The sequence below is a fragment of the Coptis chinensis genome, chromosome 5 (assembly GCF_015680905.1).
Source record: "Coptis chinensis isolate HL-2020 chromosome 5, ASM1568090v1, whole genome shotgun sequence".
In the NCBI taxonomy this organism is placed as follows: domain Eukaryota; kingdom Viridiplantae; phylum Streptophyta; class Magnoliopsida; order Ranunculales; family Ranunculaceae; genus Coptis; species Coptis chinensis.
Genome location: NC_141460.1, coordinates 55071488 through 55098529, shown reverse-complemented (window position 1 = coordinate 55098529; position 27042 = coordinate 55071488). Strand labels below are relative to the sequence as shown.

Genomic DNA, 27042 nt, shown 5'->3' with positions numbered 1-27042 from the left:
CCTAAAGATGCTCTTATTATGTAAAGAAGACAAAATACATAGATTGTGTAGGAAGAATATTTATCTTAAAGGTTTGTTCAAAATCATTGAAAGAGAATTTGGATTCAAAGTCTCTCAAAATTTTCTTCAATTGAGCCCTTAATTGTTCCTAAGTAAAGATTGTCATAATTCTTAAAGATAATGGACTATCAAACTGCTGAAATAGTAATTATACCATAGGTGTGTAGAAAGCTGTATGTTATTTTTCATGTATAAAGTGTGACTGGCGCTCAGATAAAGTAATGATGGAGCGCAACCTACGCCTCAGGCATGACCGAGGTTTAGTAGCTAGAGCACGACCTACGCTCTCCTCTAGCACAAACAGAGCGCGACCCGCGCCCCGTGTTTCTCAAGCCACCGACTGTTTTGTTTATTTGTTTTGTAACCTTTATATAAACACTTGTAACCCCTTTAGAATTCAATCAAGTAAATATACAACTAAATTGAATTGAATCCTCTAGTTTTACATGGTATCAGAGCCAAACCATTGAAATCTGCTGCGTATTACAACCTTGAATCCTTGAATCCCAAACCCAATTTTTTTCCAAAACCTAAATCTCAAACCCAAATTTTTTGTTTTTTTTTTCCTACAATGGCTGAATCTGATAACAATTCTTCAAACATCTGCATTCATCACCACTACACCCCACAAGACCACTCCGCGTTCCCAAAAACTCTTTCATTAGATGAGTCCAACTATACCATATGGGCTCCTCTCATGCGGATGCGTATTGGAGCAAGGGGAAAGATTGGTTTTTTGACTGGCGCAAATGTTGAACCGGATATGAATTCGTCCGAATATGAAGTTTGTGCAACAGATAATGAAGAGGTGAAAAGTTGGCTTATTGATTCTATGGAGATTTCTCTTATGAATCGATATATTCATCTTCCTACTGCAAGAGACATTTGGGAGCCTGTGGAGAAGACTTTCTATGATGACTCTGATGAAACTCGAATTTTTGAATTGAATACAAATTGCTTTGAAACGAAGCATAATGAGAGACTTATTCCTTCCTATTACAACGAATTGGTGGCCATGTTCTAGGAGATTGATCAAAAGGTGACATCCCAGAATAGCAATGTTGCAGTTGTAGTTCATGAGACGTCAACAATGTCCAGATTGCGGGTTCATATGTTTTTGCGTGGACTGGATTCAGAGTATGATCAGGTGCGTGGAGAGATTCTTCGCAAGGAGCGTAAATTTTCCTTGGAGCAAAGCTATGCTTACATTCGCAAGGTGCAATCGGAGAAACAAGCTATGGGGTGCTCTGTATCCACTGAATCTTCTGTCTTGGCTGTTCATAGCAAGATCAGTACTCCACCCAGTTTCTCTGGTCCTTCACGCCACCCTAAAGGTAAATCCAATCCTTATGCAAATAAAAAGTGTAGTGTTTGTGGAGAATTGGGTCATAGCAAGGAGAGATGTTATGAAGTGATTGACTACCCTGATTGGTGGGACTTCACAAAGAGGTCACGAAAGAATATAAGCAAGGCTGTCATTGCTAATGCTGTCCATGGACATCCATACCATGTTTCGGCTAATGTAACTCAATCAGGTATGAATGGTAAGGTTATTTCGAATAGTACATGGATAATTGATTCAGGTGCATCTGACCATATGACCCCCCTAGCCTTGTGGAAAGTCTTAGAGTTTCACCTCAAACCGCTGTTTCTACTGCAGATGGTACTCCAACTCTGATTAGCGGAGAAGGTTCAATTGTGTTATCTAAAACCCCCACTCTTGAATCTGTCTTAGTTGTTCCATCCCTTGCTTATAACCTATTATCTGTTTGTCAAATCATTCTAGCAATTGCATGTATTGTGACGTTCTATCCATCTTTTGTATTTTTCAGGACATTTTGACTCGACAAGTCCTTGGTTATGTTGTTAGAAGGGGGAAACTGTACTATCTGGATTTAACAGAAACTAGAGAAGAACAGAAGAATTCTCTGAGGCAAGCTAATAAGGTCAATAGGGTCGAGAATGCAAAAGAAGTTGTGTGGTTATGGCATCGTCGGTTAGGTCATCTTTCGTTTAGTTATCTTAAGAGGTTGCAACCTCAGTTATTTTCAGTTGTTAGTGATTCTGAGTTTCATTGTGACATTTGTGAACTGGCCAAGATCCACCGTATTTCTTATTCACCAAGTATTAATAGATGTCCTGTTCCTTTTATGAAAATTCACTCTGATGTTTGGGGTCCTGCCAAAGTTTCTTCATTTTCTGGAGTTCGTTATTATGTGACCTTTATTGATGATTGTACTCGCATGACTTGGGTGTCATTACTAAAACACAAAAGTGATGTTTATGGGATGTTTATTGTTTTTTACAAAATGGTAGCGACACAGCATCAACAATCTATCAGGGTCTTTCAGTCTGATAATGGTGGCGAATTTGTGAATGGCCTCATGTTTGAATTTTGCCGGTCAATTGGAATTCGTCATCAAACCTCCAATTCTGGTAACCCCCAACAAAATGGTTTAGCATAACGGAAGAATAGGCAGTTGTTGGAAGTTGTTCGTGCTTATTTGTTTAGCATGAATGTACCTCGATCCTATTGGGGTGAAGCAGTGAAATCAGCAGCCTCTGTTATAAACCGTACTCCCTCATGGGTAATTGAGTTCCAGAATCCTTATCAGAAACTCTCATACACTTTTGTCAATCCTTATCAGAATCCTAACTTGGAGCCTCGGGTGTTTGGATGTACAGCTTATGTCCATATCCCACAACCAGAACGAAGTAAACTTGATCCTCGTGCGAAGAAGTGTATTTTTGTGGGTTATGCAGAGTTTCAGAAAGGGTATAGGTATGGTGTTATGATCCCATTACTGACAAGATGCATATATCTCTTGATGTCTCATTCCATGAATCCGACCCGTATTACTCAGGGGGAGTTTCCCAATCTTCCCTTCAGGGGGAGAGTGACGGTGAAGGGAATCCTGATGTCTTTGGGGAATTGGAACACTTGGAGGAACGATTTGAAGTTCCTAAAGCAGAAATTGATCCTGTAGCAGTAGAGACAAAAGCACATGATCTGGATGTATCTGAAACTGTAGCACACGAGCCGAAGGTATTTGAAACGGTAGTACACGACATTTCCCCTTCTACATCAATAACTGAAGATCTCGATCAGCATGATCCACCTCAAGTATCTCCTATAACCATTAATGAATCTGTTGGGTTAGAAAGTCTTGAACCTAGACAATCACAAAGAGCTAGTAAGGGAGTTCCTAAGAAACAATATGAACCAAACATCAAAGCCAATGCCAAATATCCTATAGCTAACTCTATATCTAACCATAGCCTTTCTGAGTCACATGCACTTGTCATAAATCAATTATCTACTGTATTTGTTCCTAGTAATGTGCAAGATACTTTGAAAGATCCAAAATGGAAGAAAGCAATGAATGAAGAATTAGAAGCCCTTCAAAAGAATGTAACATGGGAGGTAGTTGATATGCCTGTTAGAATGAAGACTGTTGGATGTCGTTGGGTGTTTACTGTGAAGCTTAATGTAGATGGAACTATTAATAGATATAAGGCGAGATTGGTTGCCAAGAGATACACACAGCGTTATGGAATTGATTATGAGGAGACTTTCGCACCTGTGGAAAAAATCAATACGGTCCAAATTTTAATTTCACTTGCAGCAAATAAAGATTGACCCTTGCACCAGCTTGATGTGGAGAATGCATTCCTAAATGGGAATTTGGAGGAAGAAGTATACATGGATATGCCTTAAGGTGTGGAAGAACCATTCCAAAGATGTTGGGAAGGTGTAAACTGAATAAGGCTTTGTATGGCCTGAAACAGTCTCCAAGAGCTTGATTTGGAAGACTTACACAGTCAATGAGAGTTTTTGGGTACAAACAGAGCAATTCTGACCATACCTTGTGTGTGATGATTTTTCCTAATCTAGAAACACAAATATTTTGTTGATGATCAAAGAACAATGAGAAGTATTGGATAAAGAAGAAGAAGAGATGTAGAAGATGATGAGTTGAACCACGTTCTTTAATGGTCACCTCATTATCCCCGTGTATATGAATCAAACTCAAAGCGTAGTTCAACTATTCTATTTATAAGAATAGATGAGGTTTCCCAATTAGTGTTTAACTAGGAGACCGCCTCTTGTTAAGTCTCATCTTGACTCTTCTAGAAGCCCCATGTTTCCTAAGTCAAATAGGTCTCTTTTACTGACTTAAACAACAGAAAAACATGTTTAGGTTTGGAGTAGTAGTTAGAGCTCCGAGCCTAGTAGTTGAGCTCCGGATTTGGAGTTCATAGTTAGGAGTTGGTTATACGAACCTACAACTCTAACTAGTTCCAAAGCCCACGAACCTGTTCTGGACCTTGTAGTTGAGTTCCAGATTTGGAGTTCATAGTTAGGAGTTGGTTATACGAACCTACTACTCCAACTAGTTCCAAACCCCACGAACCTCCTCTTCTTATCTCACTTCCGAACCTAGAAAGTAAGAGGATTTGGACTTGAAGTGTGTTCTGGTACTTTCTACCCACACCAAGACCATATCTGAGCCTTACGAAGATGCTACCACGTGTTACATATCTATTTGCTAAAATATGCACACACATATGCCCCCCTTTTTTATTCATGGGTTGTGAATCAAACCCTTAAGGAAAAAGGCCGGGTAAAAATGTACGCGACGTCTTATGCCTCGATTTTCTTTGTGGAATGTATCGGCAAAATTTCGCATTACTTCAAGATATGGAATTGTAAATTTAGACCTGCCCGACCATGCCCCAACCTTGTATATTAAGCGAACTTGCTGAAAACTGGTCCCGCCATGCATTGTGATGGTCCGGACTTGGTCATGAGGAACCCGGTGAAATCCGGACATGCAATATATTGTGATGATCCGGACGTGGTCGGATCAACCCGACCCATGTTTCACAAAGATCGGGACTTCTTGGTAGTACATTCGAACTAAATTCGTGAAAGCGGACTTGACATCACCATGCCCCGAACCTTGTATATTAGGCGAACCTAGTATATGAGGAGCTAAGCACAAGGAATCGAAATTTGTCAAGTCCGGACATCTCAGGTATTATAAAGATCCGGACTTAGATAGATTTCACCAAATCACCTTGACTCGGAAGTGCAACCTGGAACTGTAAGTGCAACCCGAATTGGGCCCGCCTTGAAAATTGAAATTCGTTGAACATAACCCAAAAAGATACCCTTCGCTACCTAATTGCTTGAAACCCTTTCTTCTTCCTTCTTCCAAAATTCAAGATTCAACATTGTTCCAATAGCTCCCACAACTCCAACAGCTCCCACAGATTCAAAATTCCTATTTTCTTTCGGGTTCATGGAATTGAACACATAATTCACATCTTCAAAACCAACAAAGCATTGATTAGTAATACCACCAACTACTGACAGTTCATGAAACAATCAACCGCAAGGTATCCGGCAGCCCAGAACCTCGAACAAACTTCACCAAAACGCGTGCTTCTAAAATCAAACAAATCTGTTTCTCAAACATTGATCGCCATTGACAAGATTAAAGAGTTGTAAGATATCAAAAGAAGGTAAGTAAACCGTCGGTTCTTTTATTTTCTTTGATAGAAACCCAAAATTTACTTTCAAACGCTTTTGCTTAGTTTAAATTCTCTTATCTTATTTTCAGCGATCAATTCCGAGCTCCATCAGTTAAAGTGTTGGTTGTTGGTTGGTATTGTTGTATCGGGTTTTCTAGCGAGGCTACACGTCCAGTTGATCAAGTCGATGATCGCGTGTTGCTCACTGCAGTATACTATGTCTCATCAATCACTGCTGAGTTCCATAAGTAGTGAGGCAGTGTCAAATACAATACCCACCACTATAGTTCCGGATGATTCAGTTGTTGAAGCAATAACAATGTCGGGTTACAGAGCAGTTATAGATGCTACACCTCCGGTTGTGTCCAAAGCTAAAATTCCCACAATAGATTGGAACGCTATTCCTTTTGGGGATATATCTGACTTAGAAAAGATCCGTAATGCATTTTCAATTCCGGAGGAAATCAACATCGTATATCCACAAACTACTGACCTTGGGACTGATGAACATCCCTTAATATATCTTGGATTATTGAAAGCTGGACTCCGTCTCCCGTTGCCTTCGTTTATGGCAGATGCCCTCGAGTATTTCCAAGTCTGATGTCTCGCCAATTAGTGTCGAGTTCTTTAATTTGCAAGGCAGTTCCGGATTCAGTACTGGGCAGTTCCGGATTCTTCAGTCCACAAAACAGTGTTGGGTTTGTTACTTGACAGAGTAGTACCGAACTTGGACTTTCTGTGTTACTTATTAGCTAGGAAGTGGAGTTCCGAACTTAGGCATGTTCCGAACGTGGAATTCTAAGCAAGCTAGGAAGTGGTGTTCTGAACTTGGACAAGTTCCGAACGTGGAGTTCCAGACTAGCTAGGAAGTGGAGTTCCGAATTTGGACAAGTTCCGAACGTGGAGTTCCAGACTAGCTAGGAAGTGGAGTTCCGAACTTGGACAAGTTCCGAACGTGGAGTTCCAGACTAGCTAGGAAGTGGAGTTCCGAACTTGGACAAGTTCCGAACGTGGAGTTCCAGACTAGCTAGGAAGTGGAGTTCCGAATTTGGACAAGTTCAGAACGTGGAGTTCCTGACTAGCTAGGAAGTGGAGTTCGAACTTGGACAAGTTCCGAAAGGAGTTCCTTACTAGCTAGGAAGTGGAGTTCCGAACTTGGACAAGTTCCGAGCGTGGAGTTCCTGACTAGCTAGGAAGTGGAGTTCCGAACTTGGACAAGTTTCGAACGTGGAGTTCCAGACTTGCTAGGAAGTAGAGTTTCGAACGTGGAGTTCCTAACTAGCTAGGAAGTGGAGTTTTGAACTTGGACAAGTTCTGAACGTGAAGTTCCAGACTAGTTAAGAAGTGGTACGGTGTTCTTTTCTCCTTATTTGCATAAATATGTATACACAGATGCCCCACTTTTCTCTTAGACGACGGTTGCACATTCGACCTTTGAGGAAAAATGACATAAGTGTGAATTATATTTTATACAAATTTGTATTTCGAATCATAGAAAAACAAGGTTTTGTAGGAAAATAGGGTTTGCCCCTGTGTCAATTCCTGTAAATACCTTTAGTTTTGTTAAGAAATAAGACTTTGTAGAAATATAGGGTGTGCCCCTGTATTATTTCCTGTAAAACCCCAATATAGTAGAAGCATATCCAAATTTGTGAAAATTTTGTCTCTTAGAAGCTGAGAGTAGTGTAACATTACTTGGAAACAATACATGTTAGCATCGAGATTCACCGCTGGAGGATCTTTCATGAACATCTTGTTCCTGGTTAACTTCAAAGACGTCCTCATAAGGATGAGTTAAAGTGGTAAAGTCCCTATCCTATGGAGGTAATTTATTACTTCCGAACGTGTCACCAGTCTTCTGTCTCTTGGACTTATCTTGATAGGAATTCATGTCGACTAACTTGTGCTCCGACTGTGGTTCCTCGGACTTCCTATCATCATAATGACTAGTAGAGCTCCTACCAACAGAGCGAGGTGACACCGGTTATCACTCTTTTATGAGAAGATTCCCTATCCAATTGGTCTTCTTCCGCTTATGCATACTTATTGATACGAACCTGCAACTCTGTCATGTTCGTAGGCTTCTTTTTCTTCAAAGATATGTATAGACCAAAAATGGGATCTAATCCCTCGATTGCTGACCGAACAACTGACTCGTCCATCTTGGTTGGTTTCGAACCTCGTAGTTCCTCCAGTATTTGTGCCTTGAGCTGTGCAAGAGTAGTTGGTTCATTAATTGGAGTTCTCTCGTTGTTGTACCTCGAACCTGGACTCTCATAGTTCTCATCTTGATGATAACGCGGTTCCGGTTCCCGAGATCGAGTGGAGGAGTTTGCAAAACTGGATCGGGGAACTGAGGGATTCCGAGGCAATGAAGGTTCCCTTGAAACTGAAAGTCTTCTTCGTGCCGAGGTTGACCTCAATAGTTGTGGATTCCGGGCAAACACATTCGGATGTCCATCCCTCGTACCTTGAGAACTTGAATACCAAGAGAAGTCAGTTCCGTGTGAGCTCGAGTGTTGGGTTGGATCCAATTCCGGATTATAATCCGAATCTGGTTGGTCGCTATGATACCCAGCAAAGTAAGGTATATAAGGTGTAGGGACGTAACCCTCACCGGAGGTCGAGACTTGGTGGCCGGAACTGCCCCCTCGTGTTTCCATCGAGGCAACACTCTTGGAGGTGAACGACCCTCCTGCGTGCGTAGTAGTCTTGTAAAAAACGCAAACGAGCCTCCTGTCGACCACGTTCGGCCATCACAACGCATCCATGATGGCTTGGTTGGTTATGGCAGATTGGGGAGTATCGTTGTTAGGCTCATTTTCTTCACGACCACTGTCCAAAACGGCGATCTCCTCTACGTTCAGTTGTCTTTGAGAAGTAACATGTGGGTTATTGATCTCGTTATTCCCCTCGTTACTTTGATTCGCATTGGCTCTTGTAGTAACCATGATTTTGAATAAAAGTGAAGAAAAAAAAAAAAAAAAAAAAAAAAAAATAATATATATATATATATATTATATATATATATATATATATATATAAATATAAGTTTTTAAAGAACAAAAACCCAAGAAAAATGGTAGGTAGGAGAACCTAGAACCGAAAAAAATTTCACCAAGAAATCAAATCAATTCTCAGATAGTTTCCCACAGACGGCGCCAATTGTGTGATGATTTTTCCTAATCTAGAAACACAAATATTTTGTTGATGATCAAAGAACAATGAGAAGTATTGGATAAAGAAGAAGAAGAGATATAGAAGATGATGAGTTGAACCACGTTCTTTAATGGCTGCCTACGTATCCTGTGTATATGAATCAAACTCAAAGCGTAGTTCAACTATTCTATTTATAAGAATAGATGAGGTTTCCCAATTAGTGTTTAACTAGGAGACCGCCTCTTGTTAAGTCTCATCTTGACTCTTCTAGAAGCCCCATGTTTCCCAAGTCAAATAGGTCTCTTTTACTGACTTAAACAACAGAAAAACATGTTTAGGTTCGAGTAGTAGTTAGAGCTCGAGCCTAGTAGTTGAGCTCGGTTTGGAGTTCATAGTTAGGAGTTGGTTATACGAACCTACAACTCTAACTAGTTCCAAAGCCCACGAACCTGTTCCGGACCTTGTAGTTGAGTTCCAGATTTGGAGTTCATAGTTAGGAGTTGGTTATACGAACTTACTACTCCAACTAGTTCCAAACCCCACGAACCTCCTCTTCTTATCTCACTTCCGAACCTAGGAAGTAAGAGGATTTGGACTTGAAGTGTGTTCTGGTACTTTCTACCCACACCAAGACCATATCTGAGCCTTACGAAGATGCTACCACGTGTTACATATCTATTTGCTAAAATATGCACACACACCTTGTTTATCAAACACAAGGATGGTAAGATTACAGCTCTAAATGTGTATGTTGATGACATGATCGTTACAAGGGATGATCCGAAGGAAATAAATGAATTGCAGAAGTATTTGTTGGAAGAATTTGAAATGAAAGATCTAGGACAACTGAAGTACTTTTTGGGTATTGAAGTTGCAAGGTCTAAAAAGGGGATTTCACTCTCACAGAGGAAGTATGTCCTAGATTTGCTTGCTGAAACAGGAATGTTGGATTGCAAACCAATGGAGACACCCATTGAGATGAATCATGGACTCACAATTCATCCTGATCAAGTTCCTACTGATAAAAGAAGGTATCAGCGTCTTGTAGGAATGTTAATTTATCTCTCTCATACTAAACCTGATATTGCTTATGCTGTGAGTGTGGTTAATCAGTTTATGCATTGTCCTAGTGAAGAACATATGGATGCAGTCTCTCGTATCTTGAAGTATTTGAAGAAGGCATCTGGCAATGGTTTACTGTTTGGAAAGTATGATGTATTGGACATTGTCGGATACACAGATGCAGATTGGGCTGGTGATAAAACGGATAAACGTTCTACATCAGGATATTTCACTTTTGTCAGTGGAAATCTTGTAACTTGGCGTAGTAAAAAGCATAAAGTTGTTGCCAGATCGAGTGCAGAAGTTGAATTTCGAGGTATGGCATAGGGAGTATGTTAATTGTTATGGATCCGTACTGTCTTGATGGAATTGGGCTTCAAGCTTCAAAAGCCTATGGATTTACATTGTGATAATCAAGTCGCCTTTCAAATTGCACATAACCCAGTTTAGCATGATCGAACAAAGCATGTGGAGGTTGATCGTCATTTTATTAAAGAAAATCTTGATAGGAAGGTTATTCGTTTTCCGTTCGTAACCTCAGGGAGCAATTAGTTGATGTTCTTACCAAATGTGTATCCCACAAGGTGTTTGACAGCTCAGTTGACAAGTTGGGCATGATTGACATCTATGCACCAACTTGAGGGGAGGTAATAAAAAGTCAGATGTTATTTTTCATGTATAGCGCGACCAGCCGATAAAATAATGATGGAGCGACCTACGCCGGGCATGACCGAGTCCTGTAGCTAGAGCGCGACTTGCGCTCTCCTCCAAGCCTGAAAACAGATGACCAGCTCGATAAAGTAATGATGGAGCGACCTGCGCCTCGGGCATGACCGAGGTCCAATAGCTAGAGCGACACACACTTCTCTTCCAAAAACAAACAGACCCACCCTTCTAGTGTTTCTCGCCACCACCGATTGTTTTGTTTCTTTGTTTTGTAACCTCTATATAAACACTTGTAATCCCTTTAGAATTCAATCAAGTAAATATACAACTAAATTGAATTGAATCCTCTAGTTCTACAAGGTGCACTATCAGCTAGCTCTTTAAGCCGGTATGGCTCTCCCTTAGGGAGGTCACAGGTGCAATCATAGACAACTATCTTAGTTTAAGCTTCAATCAGTCGATTTCTTGCTTCTTCCTCACTTTCAAGTACTGAAGCTAGAGTTTTGACATAATAGTCAATTATTTCATCATCTGTATGATCCCTTCCTTCCAGTGGTTACATAATAAAACTCCAACATCGCATACTATTTGGACTTGGTTGACACTTCCATTTTGGTTGTGGCAATACTGTTTCTTTTGGACTAGTAGGATGTGTCAAAAAACATTCGCTACCCGCATCAACAACCGAGATGCAATGGAATTTGCTGAATATTCAAGTGAGCGGAGTGAACGTTCTGGGCCGGGAGGGGGGGGGGGGGGATGTGGCCCAAATTGTGAATTGGTTGGTTTCTGTCTTTTTGTCCTCATTCCTCATCTTTTCTCTTCTCTTCGTCCCTCTCCACGCCCTCCCAATCTCTCCCTCTCCACTTTTCCTCTCCGCTCACGCCCCCACTGCATAGTAGTATATTAGCATTAGGCGGGTTCAGGATACATCAACCTACGTGTTGTGTTGTTGCCTTGTTGGTTGTTTAGCGAGTACTAGCCTGGCCCATCATATTAAGCCCACAAAACCAACAGCTAGGATCAAACGATCATATATTGCACGAATCTCGAAGAGTAGGAGATGGTTGTTTATCCGTGAGCGGAGCGAACATTTTGAGAGAAGGGGGGGTTATGCGGACAAAAACCAACTTAGTTGGTTTCTGTCTGTCTGTCCTCATCTCTTCCTTTATGTTTTTTCTCTTCGTCGTTCTCACTCTCCCTTTTCCTCTCCCTCTCCAGACACTCTAAATCTCCACTCCTACTCCATCTTCCTCTCCCACTCTGCTCAGCAGTATACTAGTTTTAACCCAGCGGGTATTGGCCCGGCCCATCTTATTAAGCCCACAGAACCAACGGATCAAACGATCAATATACCACACGAATCTCGAGAACACCCTAATCCATTCACTCACTCTCACAAAACCGTTTCTTTCTTCTTTTCACTTTTCAAAACCCACCTGCTCTTCTCATTTCTACATTCCTTAAACCCTAACAAAACATATATATATATATATATAAAATGCTAATCCTTAACCAGCCATCAATAAGACTAATGGTAATTCGTAACTCTTCATTTCTTCATTACTGCAAACTTTCTACTACTACTACTACTACTTCTTCTTTACAGAAAAACCCTTTGTTTTATCTTAAACCCTATAAACCTTCTAGAAGTATTAGAAGAAACTATGCAGCAAATGTTTTATCTGTTAAAGAAATAACAAGTAGTAGTAGTAGTAGTGATAATGGGGAAAGTTTTTATGCTGATGAATCTGTTACTTGGAATTCTATTGGCGTTTCGGAGAAACTTTCGCGGTCTCTGTCTAATATTGGACTACATAAACCTTCTTTGATTCAGGTAACTTTTTAAATTCTATTTTAGTGAAGCTATGATGGTTGTACAGGTAGGTGATTCCATTGTTACAATTCTGGTTAGTGTACATTTTTTGTGTTTTTGAAATGACGGCGAGGTTTCAATCATTGTAATTGAGACTTTGGTGGTGGCACCTAACAAGACGATCATAGCCATGGGAACACAGGGGACACAAAATTTAGTTAGATTTAGGTGTCTTTTTGTAGGGATACACTTTAAGAAGTTTTACGTATATAGGTGCTTTGATCACTTTGTGAAGGGCCGTCTTTTCAGGCCCAATACGTTGTCTGGATTGAATTAAGAAATTGATGTCAAGTTGTTTGTCTTGTATAGAGGGGGACTGTGAGCTAAGTCAGAAACTGAGATCAATGGGTTTGCTTTCCGTACACATGCTTAAATGAGATTCTTGTTCTAAGAGCTCAATGGTTTTGTTGTTAGAATAGAAATTGACTGCTATACATTTTACTGTGTGTAAGCATAAAATAACAAGAGTCTCTATGTTGTTGACAAATTAGGATTGAGCCTGTTTGTTGGTTTTGTGTAGGCTACTTGTATACCATCTATACTTTCAGAGAAAGATGTGGTAGTTGCAGCAGAGACTGGTAGTGGTAAGACACATGGCTACCTGGTTCCACTGTTTGACAAAATGTTAAATTTCCGCGGTCATTCTGCGGGTACTGACGATGGTCGTGAGCACTCTCAGCCTCTCCATTTCTCACTTGTCCTGTGCCCTAATGTGATGCTCTGCGAACAAGTGGTTCGCATGGCTAATTGTATTAACAATGATTCTGGTCAACCACTCCTTCAAGTTTCAGCTGTTTGTGGAAGACAGGTACACCTTTGTTATTAAACAGAACATCATGTTAGCTTTTGGTAGGAAATATGAATCAAGACTGAATAGAATGCTTGTTATGCTTCATGCTGCGAATGCATTATTCATTATTGGGATCAGGCGTAATTTTAATGAGGATGTCATAGTATCTTTGAGCAGATCTTAAGATAGTTTTTGTAACTGCAGGGATGGCCGGTTTCTCAACCTGACATTCTTGTTTCAACACCAGCTGCTCTTTTAAATTATCTGTATGCCCTCGACCCAGAAAGACGTCGTCGTTCTGATTTTTTGCGTGGTTTAAAATATGTGGTAAACAAATTATTTCCTTCTGTGTGTTTCTTGGTTTTGGCTATCATTGGTTTCAAATACATCATTTGTTTGTGCTCATCGAGTGGCCAATGACAGGTGTTTGATGAAGCAGATATGTTGCTTTGTGGAAGTTTTCAGAATCAAGTTATTCGTCTTATAAACATGTTCCGGTTTGAAGAGAAGGTATTGTCTAGGTTGAAAAATTCTGTGGTTAAGAGTTCAATTGAATCAAATGCTCCAACTCTGGAGCAACTTGAGGCAGAATTTGATGATGAGCTGCAATCTGACTTGCCATCTGATGAAGATGATAACCATGATGAAGATGAGAGTGACAATGAAGATGTTGAGGGCGTTGTTCGTCTTGAGGATCCAAAAGGGAATGAGCCGAAGCCCAACAGGCACAAGGATTGGATAAGGGCTAGAAAAATTTATGAGCGTAGCAAGCAATACATTTTTGTTGCAGCCACTCTTCCATTAAATGGCAAGAAGACTGCTGGTGGAGTTTTGAAACGGATGTTCCCAGATGCAAATTGGGCTAGTGGGAGTTACCTACATTGCCATAATCCCAGGTAAGGTGCGGAGTCATTTGTTGACCATTCATTGTCTGTCCCTTCATTTTAGTTTGTGCTTAATTACTTAATTGTAGGAGGTAAGTAGATCAATTTTTTTGCTGTTAGAACCGTCTCCCGAAGTTATTGAAAAGGCAATGATTGATAGAGTAAAGTATTTGATTGGTGTTTCATGTTTATTTCACTGTGTACCCTTTTTCAATCCTAGTCTGTATATAGTCCTGTTATGTTATGAGTTCTAGAGGTAAGGAACTGCTCTATTAGAATGCATAGTTTGATTAGCTTTATCATTACAAGAACCCCCCCCCAATCAAATAAAATCTTGTTCTGCAAGAATTAGGAGGAGGAAATATATTAGTTTCAATGTATATGAATGAGCAATCTCTATGCACATTTAGCATGTTTACCAACTAATAGAAGAGTTCGATTGATAAGATGTCAGTTCAAAAGGAAAAAAAGGTCAAAAGCTTCAAAATAGAGAATTGTATAGCCCATCTAGCGAGAAAGTTTGTGCTGTTTTCCAGTTCAGCCATTGATTTTGATGATGAAAAGTCCTTGTGGCTTTGCCACAGTTCATTTAACATTTTAGCTTAGTATACCTCTTATGCAGCAAATTTTCCGCCTGCAGTCCCTGTTTCTTTTTTTGGGGTGGGGAATTAAGAATTGAACTTCATAAACCAAAATCAGTCTAAACAATAGAGCCTCAAACACGTATTGGAAATTTGTACTTTCTACTGACTCTTCTTTTGGGCCACTACTTTCTACTGCACCACTAAAATACAGGAAGCTTTAACAATCTTGTCAACTTCTTGAATAGATTTTTCTTTGTGGTAACTAGCTCTCAGTGTTGTGCATATTTTGATTTGATGCATAAATCATATGATCTAGTCTATTGTAACCATTTTGTTATTATTTTATACTGGATGGCAATGTATCTGGGTCTGTTTTTCTTCAGATTAGAGCAGAGGTGGATTGAAGTTACAATAGACACACAGGTGGATGTACTCATAGATGCTGTGGAGCAAGGTCTTAGGTCTAAAGAGTTAAATCCTGAAATAGGTGTTTGTCGGACTTTGGTGTTTGCAAACACTGTGGATGCTGTTGAAGCTGTTGCTAAGATATTGCGGAATGTTGGTGTTGAATGCAGCTGTTACCATAGTGACAGCTCTCTAGAGGAACGTTCAAAAAACTTGGTTGATTTTAGGGAGAGAGGTGGTGTTCTTGTCTGCACTGATGCTGCTGCGCGTGGTCTTGACGTTCTAAATGTTCAACATGTTATCCAGGTACTATTTGCTGAACTTCATTAATGATGATTTGTGGATAATGTGTGGAAGCTGCTATAAAGCTGCTTACCGTACTTCAAGTAGTCGTTACGTTACGTGACTGTCTTTGCAAGGTTCTGTGATTGAGCGAAGCCAGCTATAAATATTTTTGACTTTTGTTAACCAGTTTAACATAGTGGTTGTTGATTAAACGTACATTGCTTAGCCTGCTCATGATTTGCATCTTGGATGTAAAGATGATGATGTGAGTATGTCACATTAGTTTGGCCTGAGCAAATGTTAACATAAATATTTACTATCCAAGATTATCCTAGATGCTCCAAATGTGACATTAATTTTGGTTTTGAGGGGGTTAACTAGCCTGTGCATGTAGGACCATGGGTCTGAGTTATATATTGACTATCCGAGAGAAACACACTTTGTTGCCTAGATCCTAAAGAAGAAATGGTAGTGTGATAATGTTTCTAAGTTCTATTTACGTTTCCTTCAATTTTAATTTTAATTTATTTGTTTTCATTTATTTTTTTAAATATCGTATATGATACTTGAAATAGCTTTTCTTGGTTTTTATTTTTTTTAAAAATTCTATTTCTTATTTAATTATTTTTGGTCTCCTAACTGTGAACTGTGGCTATCTGAAATACCTAAAACTGCTGAGCTGGATTTTCCTTTTTAGTGGCAAAAAGGACGTATGCTGTAATACTTGAAGTGCTCTTTGGGTAGAATATAATTGTCTTTACTTTTAGCTGTCCACGGTTTTGTTAAATAAAGCTGCAACCTTCAACAGTTCTTGAGATGCGTCCATAGTTAGAAACATTAAAAGAGGAAGAAGAATGAAGCAGTGAGATTTATAAAGAAACATAGGAGAACAAATCCCTATGGATCAGTAATGTTACACTGTTGAACAAAAGGTTTTGGGGATTAATGATGCCTATGCAAAAAGGTTCGGGTCACTAAAAGGGGTAGGGGCTTCACAGCTAGGTTGTCAACCCCTTCATCCATGGGGTCTGGATTGCTGATAGGTTTTTCCTCTTTACTGAAAGGTTAAGGTAGATCTTCTTTTGTAAGAAAAAGAGAATAGGTGACATTGACGCTCTTTTGCAACCTATGGAGAACGATTATTGGAAATATGTGTCAATGCAGTTTATTTCAAAGAAGTTTAGGAAAGGTTCCATACTTTGTGCTGTCCTGCTGGTGTCTACTGGTGACAATTATCAACGGTGGCTTTCATGGAAATGATGTTTTCCTTTTGCGTGAGTTCCACTGGCAGCCGTGATAGACAAATTAATGATTCTACATATGTTCCGAGTGTTTCAAACAGAGATGTGGTGACGCATGTGGAAAGCTTGGAGAGCAGAAGGATGTTGACAATGACTTAGATCGTGAGTCAGAAAGGTTGGGTCGGTCCTCAAAACTTATGCTGATGTGGCAAGAGTAAGGAGAGATGATGTGGACGGCACCAATAAGTACAACCGTTTGAGGCCGTTTGGTGAGGAGGTTTGATAACAGGTTAAGTCATGACTATAGGAGGATGGACACCAATTCTCTTATTTCAACGAGGTGAAATGGAACTAATTATCAAATTTCAACTCGAAATACAGAGGTGCAAAGCAGTGAAACTAATTTTCAAATTTCAATGGGCGTGGGTAATAGAAGGATAGTGAAGGATGCATGGCAGACTTAGATCAGTTGTTGTTCAAGAAGACCAGCTAAATAGGAGGGATAATGTTTACGATAACGAAAAGGAAGTGGTGGGCCTGGTTTGTGCTTTGCATCAACTCAACAGGGTAATCCATTTATAACTAATAGGCCATTATCGCAACATAACAGGCTTAGACAAACTGCAGATTACACGTATGGAGAAAATGGTATTTTGGAGGAGGATAATGAAAGGAGGTGTGGAGATAATGAATTGGTGCTTGAAGAACAAGAAATTATAACCCTGAAGATGACTGGAGTAATGTCCTGCGGTCCTGCCTACTTCAGAGGAGAACGAAGAGGCAGTGGATTCACTTTAGGATGATGAAGACCGCTTGATACTCGCTTGTGATTATGATGAAATCGGAAGGGCAAGTAGAGGTGAATGGAGGACAGCCAATGTAATGCCGATGGGCCGAGCTCTTGGTATTGTTAACGAAAAACAGGAAGATGCTGCTTTTCAATTGTTACAAGGCATTAATCAAAGGGTGGAGAATGAACTAGGCACATGGGATAAGGATTGAACTAGGCACATGGGATAGCTTTGTTTCTGATGAACTCTCAAATTATAAGTTAGAATGTGAGGGGGGTCAGGTAGCAAGGATAAAGTAACGAAATTGAGACGCATGGTTAGGAACCATAGAACAATTTTGGTTGCTCTGCAGGAGACAAAGAGGGTGGTATGCATTGAGAGATCGACTGGAATTTCTGGGGTCAAAGATCTTGTGGTTGGGCTTTTGTTTCATCCTGCGGGAGGTCTGAAGGGTTGACTGTTATTATGTGACAGATAAATTGGAGGTGGTGGAGAGTCTTAAGGGTGCATATACCTTCTCATTGTTATAGCACAAATAAGGGGCGGGGAGAGAGATGATAGGAGCCGAGTATTCTCCAATGTATATGGACCTACGGATGGTGCCAACAGAGATCAATTTTTCTCCGAATTGGAAGCTGTTGCTACCTATTTGGGATCATGCCTTGTGTTTGGGGGTGATTTCAGAGTTGTCATGTATGAAGATGAAAGAAGAGGGTGTTGTAGGATCAATCACAGTATGAGGCATTTCAATCAGTTTATTGATGATTTTGAGTTGGTAGATTTTCGTCTTAGGGGTGCACAATTCACATTCTCAAATCATCAAAATCAGCCATTGATGTGCAGAATCGATAGTTTCTTGACGTTGTCTAATTGGCTTGATTTGTTTGGGCAACATCACAAATCGGCTTTGGGTATTTCGAAAATTACTTTGACATGGATATGTGTGCTTGTATCCGACATGGATACAAAGTGTCTAGCACGGTGAAATGTAAAAGATGGAGGTATATCACATACAGTTTGTGTCCGATATGTGTCCGACACGGAGATGTGGATACGTATACAACACAGTTTATTTTTAAAATATGGTGTATCCATGTGACGTATGGTTTTTCCTATTCTGTTTACAGCATTATTACGTCAGAGAGGAGTATGGCAATGGGTGGTCCTAGGCCGTTTAAATCTGACCTTATGTGGTTTGAGTGACAGGAATTCACTTATCTCATGGAACAGTGGCGGAATCAATTTTCTTGTGTTTGGGAATCCTGGTTATGTCCTGTGGAAAAAAGCTAAAAGAGTGGAACTGGTTGTCCTTTTGTTGTTTTGGTCTGAATATTAAAGAGTGTGAGTCTTTTGCTGACTTGGAACAAATTGAAGAGGATAGAAACTTGGTGGTGGATGAAATGAATAAGAAAACTAAAACAAAGAAAATGCAAGATTTTTTAAGTGTGGAAGAAGCATATTGGTTCCAAAGACAGAGACACAGTGGGAAACAAAGGGGGACTGCTGCAGTGGATATTTTCATTGCATTGCAAATGCAACATTCCAGGGCAATGGTATTTCCAAAATGATTGTAGGATAGATGACAGAGGATCAAGAAATTATGAAGAAACGTATTGTTTACTATTATGAGAAACTGTATAGAGAATAACCTTGCTGGAGACCGACCATGGATGGTTTAGACTTCCAATCTGTAACAAATGAACACGCAAAGTGGTTGGAGATGAGGAGATTAATTAGCTATTGATTCCATGAAAGATGAGAAGTCTCCTTGTCCAGATGGATTCCCTATGCTGGTTTTTAAGAGGTGTTGGTATTTTAAGGAGGAAGACAACGCTTTCCTTAACTGGAGGCATAATACCACTTTTATAACCTTGGTTTGGAAAGTGGGTACTGCCCTATCACTGAGCGATTAACGTCAGATTAGCTTACTTAGTCGGTATAAAAATCATTGCAAAGACCCTCACCCTTCACCTTAAAAGTGTTGTGGGATTTTTGGGGTTCAGTTTATCTAGGTGCATCTGTCGAAGGAAGACAGAGTGATGGTGTCCTTGTTGCAAATGAGATCGTCGACTATTGACGCAGACACAGGTTGCCAGGCCGATCGTGTAAGATGGATTTTGCTAAGGCCTTTAATAACATTTAATTAAGTGTTTCTTGATTATGTTCTCGGCAGATTTGGCTTTGGGAACAAGTGAAGAAGGTGGATGAAGACTTGTATATCGACTGCTCATGTTAAGTTATGGTAAATGGCTTTCCGTCTGGTTTTTTTTAAAATATGAAGGGAGTGAGGCAGGGGATCCACTGCCCCCTCTCCTCTTTGTTCTTGCTGCTGATACTCTGACTAAAGTTTGTCATAAAAAAGAAAGTGCTTTTTTGACTGGTTCTTAGGTGGGTAATGGAAGCAGGTCCGTTCGTATCTTGTAATTTGCTGACGACATATTACTGTTGATGCTGAGGAAGAAGAAGTCGGCAATGTGAAATCTAAATTCATGTGGTTTGAGGCGTTATCGGGTGCGCATGTGAACTTCAGTAAAAGCGTAGTTGTTGGCGTTAGTGAAATTCCAAATACTGGTGTTTGCCGAGATTCTAGGCTGCAAGATTGGAACATTTCCAGTGACTTATCTTGAATTATCGCGTGGTGCATCATACAGAGGTCTGTGATCCTGTCATTGAGAAAGTCTTGAAGAGACTTGCTTTATGGAATTGGAAGTATCTTTCAAAGGGGAAAGCACTGTTTTCATAAAAAGTACTCTTGCAAGTATACCAGTCTACTATCTTTCTATGCTCACCGTTCCTTTAAGTATTGCTAATACTTTAGAGAAGCAAATGAGAGATTTTCTATGGGGTGCAACCGTACTACAGGGAACGCTCGCAAGCTTCACTTGATTTTGTTGGACAAGGTTTGCACTCCAAAGGAATTTGGTGGACGTGGAATTAGGTGCATTATAGAAGTTAATAAAGCTTTACTTAGCAAATGAATTTGGAGATTTGGGAGTAATGAGGTTGGTTTATGGAAGGAGGTGATCAAGGACAAGTATAGGATGGAGACAACAGGTAGGTATACTGGTAATGTGTCTAATCCACATGGATGTTCCTTGTGGAAGGGGATGATAGAGTGTAAAGAATTAATCTCGAAGGATAGTAGTTTTAAAATTGGAAATGGAAGGAGGATTTTATTTTGGCAAGGGAAGTTGTGTAGATGAAGACCTCTTAAGACGGAGTTTGGTAATTTGTATAACGTTTCCACCAATAAATTTGTGAGCAATAACTTGGCTGGCAAAATTTTCCTCACAAAAAGAATGAAACAGATTGGCATCTACTAAGGTTAGTTTCTTTGTAGGGCTGCTTATTTAGGGTGTGATATTAACAGTGAATAACTTGCGAAAAAGGGGCAAAATCATGTCCAATCATTGTGTCATGTGTGTTAGGGAAAGAATCAGTTCAAGTGTTCAACTTCTATTTTTTGAATGCGTGTTCCTAAGGATGGCTGGACATATTTTTTTTATCTTGTTCAGGTCTCAAACAACTTTGGTGGGAGACATTAAAGACAGATTGAGCTGTTGGTCATGTTCCAATCTCTCGTTGTTAGGAAATCTGACGTGGGAAGTTCTTTTTCATGCATTTTCTCTGGTGTTTATGGTTGGAACTTGGAAAGAAATCAGCTCATTTTTTAGGCTAAGGCTTCTAGTTCTGAGCAATTTGTCTGTAGATGTGGAAGTCTTAGTTTGGGGATGAATTTCACATTTAACAATTGTTAGGAATAATTGTCTTCGTGTGATATACTGCATTGGAACCTTGGCTCTGTAAAGCGACTTCCTTTGTCACTTTATTTCTCATATTACTAACAAACGTTTTTGTCTTGCTGAGCAAGAAAGAAGAAATGTGTCCAAGGTAGTTATTTGAGTGTAAAAATAAAAGGGAAAATGGGCGATTTGGCAAAAGATTCGAGATTATTAGGTCTCTCAATTTTGTGATTCTTCCACAACCTATTGATTTTACCTACCAACTATTAGTGTTGCGATATTCTGACGCCATTCCCATCTTGTTTGTTTGTTATTGTTTTAAATTTTATTTTAATTTTTGTAAGTGCTAATACTGATATATATTTAGAAATAAAGTAGCCCAAATTGGAAATGCCCACGTCTATAAATGTTGAAAATGTTTTCTTCAAACATCAAACATTTTCACTTTAAAAAAAGAACATCAACGATTCAGGGGTTAGACTGTTGATGGTATACACCGATATTGTGGGTATTGAGTTTTTGGAAGATGTTCCTCGTTTGTTTTCACTGCAAAGACATATCCTACCAAAAAACGACTAAATTTTACTTTGGTTATAGCTCTTCTATTACCAAATATATGTCTCCGTCTCTTCCTAAAGTTCTGACTCAATACCTATAGATCTGTCAATGGGCCGGACTTAAACAGGACACACCTAGGTCCAGGCCCGCCCCAGAACATATATGAATTATTTTGTGCTTTAAGCTTGATGTTGGACATATCATGCTTTCTCCGTTTTATTATTAGAGGGATTAACAATCCAACACATATGTTATGTTTTGTATTCAAGGCGGAGTTTGCAAGTTCTGCTGTAGATTTTATACACAGAATTGGGCGGACAGCAAGAGCCGGTCAATCTGGACTTGTCACGAGCTTGTACACAAAGTCTAACCGTGATCTTGTTGCGGCAGTACATCAAGCAGGGAATCTGGGTCAACCTGTGGTAAGTCTTGAAACTTCAATAAAAGATGATTCATACTGCTACCAAAGTTTTTGATGGATTTCATAAAGGAAAATTTTACTAATTTGCAGAACTACCAGCTTTAGCTGGCCATTAGTGCCTTACCTGCCATCCAACTCCTAATTCGACCTTATGAATTAGTAATTATCGTGGGGGACCTGCCAAGGCATAGTGGCATACAATATTGGAATATATAGGAATTCCTACCAAGTTAATGTACTTCCTTTTTGGTCTTGACCTACTTATTCCTTCTTTATTTATCATGAACTGCCTTTTCGCTGATCTGAAAGCGGATAGAGCTGTCGGCCTGGGTAGAGTCCCTTTTACACCACTAATGGCCAACATTTCACTAATCCAGAAAAAGAGGAACTATATTGTTGTTGTGGAGTTGTGGACCTTGTTATTTGACCACTAACACATTCTTTATGATTGCAGGAGAAGGCATTCAGTCGGAAGAGGGGATTCAGGAACAAGCTCAAGAAGAGAGGTAAAAGTCGTCATCTTGTCGTTTTCAAAAATGAGAAAATGATCAATTGAAATTTGTTTTTCTGCTTTCATCATTAGCCGCAATAGGGTCCAGGTATTCACATACCCTTCCTACTTCACACTACTACTGCCACCCCACCACACTAACACTGTTTTCTCCGTCATTACTGCCAGTGCCACCACTACCACTGCCATTCTCTCTCTCTCTCTCTCTCTCTCTCTCTCTCTCTCTCTTTTCTTCATCTTCTTTTGATTCTCAAATTTTCTTCAAGAATCATGACGGTACCGTCATTCATTTTATTTTTTTCCATCATGATTTTATTTTTACCTTTTTTGATTCATTCGATGATAAAACTTAAAACACAACCCCACTTCCAAAGAATTAACTTTAATGTTAATGATAGGAGGAAGAAGAAGATGATGAAAAAAAAATACGAAAGATACTGGTATTACGGTGCTTCGGAGTTTTGTGTGTGTGTGTGCGCACGTGCTTAGAGTTTTTAAATTCTGTAGGGATGGTAGTTGAGGTCCTGATACCATTTTGTGTGGTATGAATACCTTAATGCCTCAAGATCTTCTAGACAGTGAAATAACCATGATTAAGTTGTTAGGAGCTCCATAGGTAATAAAATGCCCTCCCCCACCCCCTAAAAATACCAGAATTTCCTTCTTAAAAACCTAAGTTCATCACATCTAAAATCCTATGTTACATTGACACTGTATTTCAAAAATAATCGGTGTCGGATACGTGTATGCGTGTCCGCGTCAGACACACAGACACATATTGGGTGTGATATGCCTTAGTTTTTGATATTTTGCCGGGTTAGACGCTCCGTATCAGTGTCGGATTGGGACACACGTGTCCGTGTCAATGTAACTTAGCTAAAATCCAAAAGGTTGAAGTAAAAGACTGCGCCAGCTTGGTGTTTAGGATGACATCTCTTGATCAGATCATCATGTAAATCAAGTTCTGCTTCAAGCACTATCATTTCTTTCTTCAACTAAAGACATCTTTTTACTTGTTACTAATTGTCCATGTTCAAAGTGAAGAACGGCAAAAACAAAAGTATGTTCCTTTATACAGGATTTAAGTGAATCTTCATGTAGTGGGAATATTCCCATAACTAATAAAAAGGTTTGACATCTCTCATACTGGTCTGGGTATCGGTTCTTCCATATATGCCTTGCAATATATCCAGTTCAGCATGTGTAGAACTTATGACAGACCTGAGAATATACATGGCGATGAAAGTGGCGCCCTCTCAGGTCACGCAGAATGCATTTCCAATATTTTTCGCATAAGTTTCTTTATTAAGTGGGGAATAGGAACTGGATAGTTTACCCGTGAAGGTGTCTGTCTACTGCTCAGCCTGTCTGCGCGGGTGGGTGAGTGGAAAATTTTAAGGTTAAAATTAATCTACCTTCTAACATTAAAATGAAAAGGTTTACTAGTGTGCTTTACAGAACACCAGAAATTCCCAGAAAGCAATTTTGTTAAGTTTCTGAGTTGGAACTGTTTATTTTTGTTCGTTTTCTAGGTTCCAAGGGAGTTACAGTGGAAGCTAACAGCTGAAGATAGAGTTCTAGCTTAAAGAAGATGAAGACATTAAGAGAATCTGATGAAACATGTTTCTGTCCAACTTATTATCCCTGCTAAATTGTATATAACTTTTGTTGTATTCTCATTGTCACGGATTTTTCTTATTGAAAACAGTCATTTATGGTACCAAAATAATAAAACTGCATTCACTTGTTTAGAACGTATCGAACGGCCTTAGACACCAGCAGCAGACCAGCTCAGCTTTCCGTCATAAACATCCATATTAACAACATTTAAGAATCAATGGACACTTGATGGCATCTCTTTTGTGGCTAGTTTAGTTGGGGTCTCCATGTTTATGGATGACGAAACTGCACAAAAAAAGAGGCTTTCTTATATTTGTGTGTAGAAATCCGGTCGACTTTTAAGTACCCAGTAATGTGAAACTGAAAGTTGGTGGGAGAGAGGTGGTGGTGGGTGTGGAAACATGGAAACTTTCTTCATGTTAAAATTGTAACAAATTTGGTCATGCCACTGCCAAGCGCAGGGACAAGTTAGTGTTCCAACCTATGTGAGTCCTATTCAAGTAAATGAAGCAATATTCGTATCAAGTAAATGAAGCAATATTCGTAGTTCAAGAAAGAGGTAATGGTGTTACAAGGAGGAACCTGTTGCGGTTATTCCTCAATTTGCTCTACCAAATACTAATCTTATGAGAAATGTTACAACTCCTATAAGAGGATCAGCACCTCAATTGCAAAGACAAAAAAATAGAGGAAAGGAAACAGAAGGATCTATAGCGGCTACTTCTTTAACCGAGATAAGGTTGTTTCTGCACGTAGGATAATGCAAAATGTGAATGTGCCTACTGGTCATAGTAATATTCAATTGGTGTCGCCTAGAATAGTGGTATGTACTCACTTTGAAGTGCCAGCACCTCAGTCGGATGAGAAAGACCACGGGGACTGGATGAATGTGGCCAACAATCACGCAACTACTTGTATAACCCAACCAGTAGTTTTTAATCCTAGTGAGCAGTTACCATACAATAGAAGGCTTAATATGTATCAAGGCTTGATTGCTAAGGAAGAGGACTTGGACGATGACCTCTTAGGTTCTGAAGATGAGTTGGTAGCAGATGACCCTCTTATGGCTCCTCCACTAGTGGTGACACATCCAAAAACCAGAAGAAACAAAAGGCTGGTAAGAACAAAGTGGAAGAAGGTAAAGTTCAAGTGCGTTCTTCAGGTGAAGTAGAGTTTACTCTTGCTATGATGAAGAAGGTGAAGTTGCAAATTGAAAACAAAAGGATGAAGAATCTTGAGGACTACACCAAAAAGTTTTTGGGTGATACTTACCTGTATTGTGCTTGTTGGTATTTCTTTTGGGACTATGAGAAAGTGCAGTCTCATCTTTAGAAGAATCGTCCTAAGATAGTGAAGCAATTTATGGCCAAAAAGTAGGAGATGAGAAAACTTTCCTAGCACTACTTTAGCGAGGACCCTTTGTGATATGTGTAGTGAGTATTCTCGTGTATGTCATCTAACTCTTACGGAGGCTGTAAGTTTCAACTTTTAATAAACTAAAATAGGTGGGGTCTGCCTTAACCCCACAACTATTTAAAAAAAAAAAACAAAAGAATCAAATGAGATATTATGTTGTTAGTCGGGAAATGGCACTACGAATTCAGTGGTGCTGGTTCTCCATAAGTTGGATCAAATGACTGAAATCAACATTCCTAGTCTATACATATCTCTACTCTGTACACATCTCAAATCGAGACATTTTACTTGTATCCTCACATGGCAAAGATGACCACTTTCAAGAGATCTACTGAGCTGAATATCGACATAGTATTCGGTTATTCACTGCGATTGAAGTTTATCCAAACATATTTGAAAAACATTTGATTCTTAATTGACATTTCCACTTGAAGTCTTAATAAGATATTCTCCATAATTTAACGTGGCAAGAAGACTTCCATCGCGTCTTTCTTCCTTGCAACACAATGCAAACCAATAGCAATAGGCAATAGTAATGAAAAAGAAAAAGAAAACTGCCCTTTCCAATAGCATGCTGCGATCTCTTTGTTTATACAATTAACCGTAATTTCTTCCTTTTAAATCCCAGTTTGCCTCACAAAGTCGGGTCTTAAATCCTCAATAATTTCTTGTAATAATGCCAAAGTAATACAGAAACCCAACTTCGCACATATATCCTAAGTTCCTAACTGTATATTTAAATGAACTGTTTTTTCAGATTAAAGCAATAATTGGACACCCGCTTGTATTGTGAAACAAGTTACAACTTACAACTTACATTGCATACATCACAGCAAAAAATATATAAAAGGTTTTTCAATCTTTATCTATATAGAATCTAAACTTTGATTCAAACACACAAAATCAAATAATACGCGTAGAAAACAAATTTGAACTAAATAAACTTTATTATATCAATTCAACCACTTATATTAAACTTGATAAGCAAAAGAATTTACCCTTTCATACCGGTGCATCTCTTTTCAACAATTCATCTCTCTTATTATTTTCTAACTTCTTCTTAAGCTAATGTCTAGGCACTCACACATATATATAATTTCTCCAACTACTAATTCCTACTAAACTACTAATTATGAGCTTTAATACCAATCCAAGTCTAATCTTATTTGTATTGCCAATATCATTAACTTGGTAGCAACTCATACTTGCTAATCACACTATTTTCTAATTAATTAACCTGCAACTCTAATTTAACCAAAATAGCTAGATCTAAAATTACTAATTCCAACAATCCACATACTTTGATATACCTTCATTTTTCAATATAGTGGTGTCCATCTCGAAGTAGCATCTATGGAAGACCAAGGCGACGTGATGTCAAAGCTAAGTATCATGTGTCATCAGATGTACAAAATTCCATGCTAGCCCAGAT

At 39.3% G+C, this 27042-nt stretch overlaps 2 protein-coding genes across 2 annotated transcripts; both read left to right on the top strand.

Moving 5' to 3' along the window:
* The first annotated feature begins 631 nt into the window (after positions 1-631).
* Positions 632-1084, top strand: LOC147498008 (uncharacterized). Its single transcript, XM_086563099.1, has one exon. It carries the CDS (start codon positions 632-634, stop codon positions 1082-1084), a length of 453 nt encoding a protein of 150 aa, XP_086419225.1.
* Positions 1085-11881: 10797 nt separating this feature from the next.
* On the top strand, positions 11882-24332 carry EMB3108 (DEA(D/H)-box RNA helicase family protein). Its single transcript, XM_086560205.1, has 8 exons — positions 11882-12322; positions 12882-13169; positions 13356-13478; positions 13575-14047; positions 15003-15330; positions 21912-22064; positions 22518-22569; positions 24107-24332. The coding sequence occupies exons 1-8, from the start codon at positions 11987-11989 to the stop codon at positions 24139-24141; spliced, it is 1788 nt and encodes a 595-aa protein (XP_086416331.1). The 5' UTR covers positions 11882-11986; the 3' UTR covers positions 24142-24332.
* Positions 24333-27042: the final 2710 nt, after the last annotated feature.

Bases quoted from the DNA above. Each gene is read 5' to 3' on its own strand.
- LOC147498008 (XM_086563099.1), top strand. From the start codon at position 632: ATGGCTGAATCTGATAACAATTCTTCAAACATCTGCATTCATCACCAC.
- EMB3108 (XM_086560205.1), top strand. From the start codon at position 11,987: ATGCTAATCCTTAACCAGCCATCAATAAGACTAATGGTAATTCGTAAC. The intron at 12,323-12,881 runs GTAACTTTTTAA...GGTTTTGTGTAG, and splicing joins ATAAACCTTCTTTGATTCAG to GCTACTTGTATACCATCTAT. The intron at 13,479-13,574 runs GTAAACAAATTA...GGCCAATGACAG, and splicing joins TGCGTGGTTTAAAATATGTG to GTGTTTGATGAAGCAGATAT.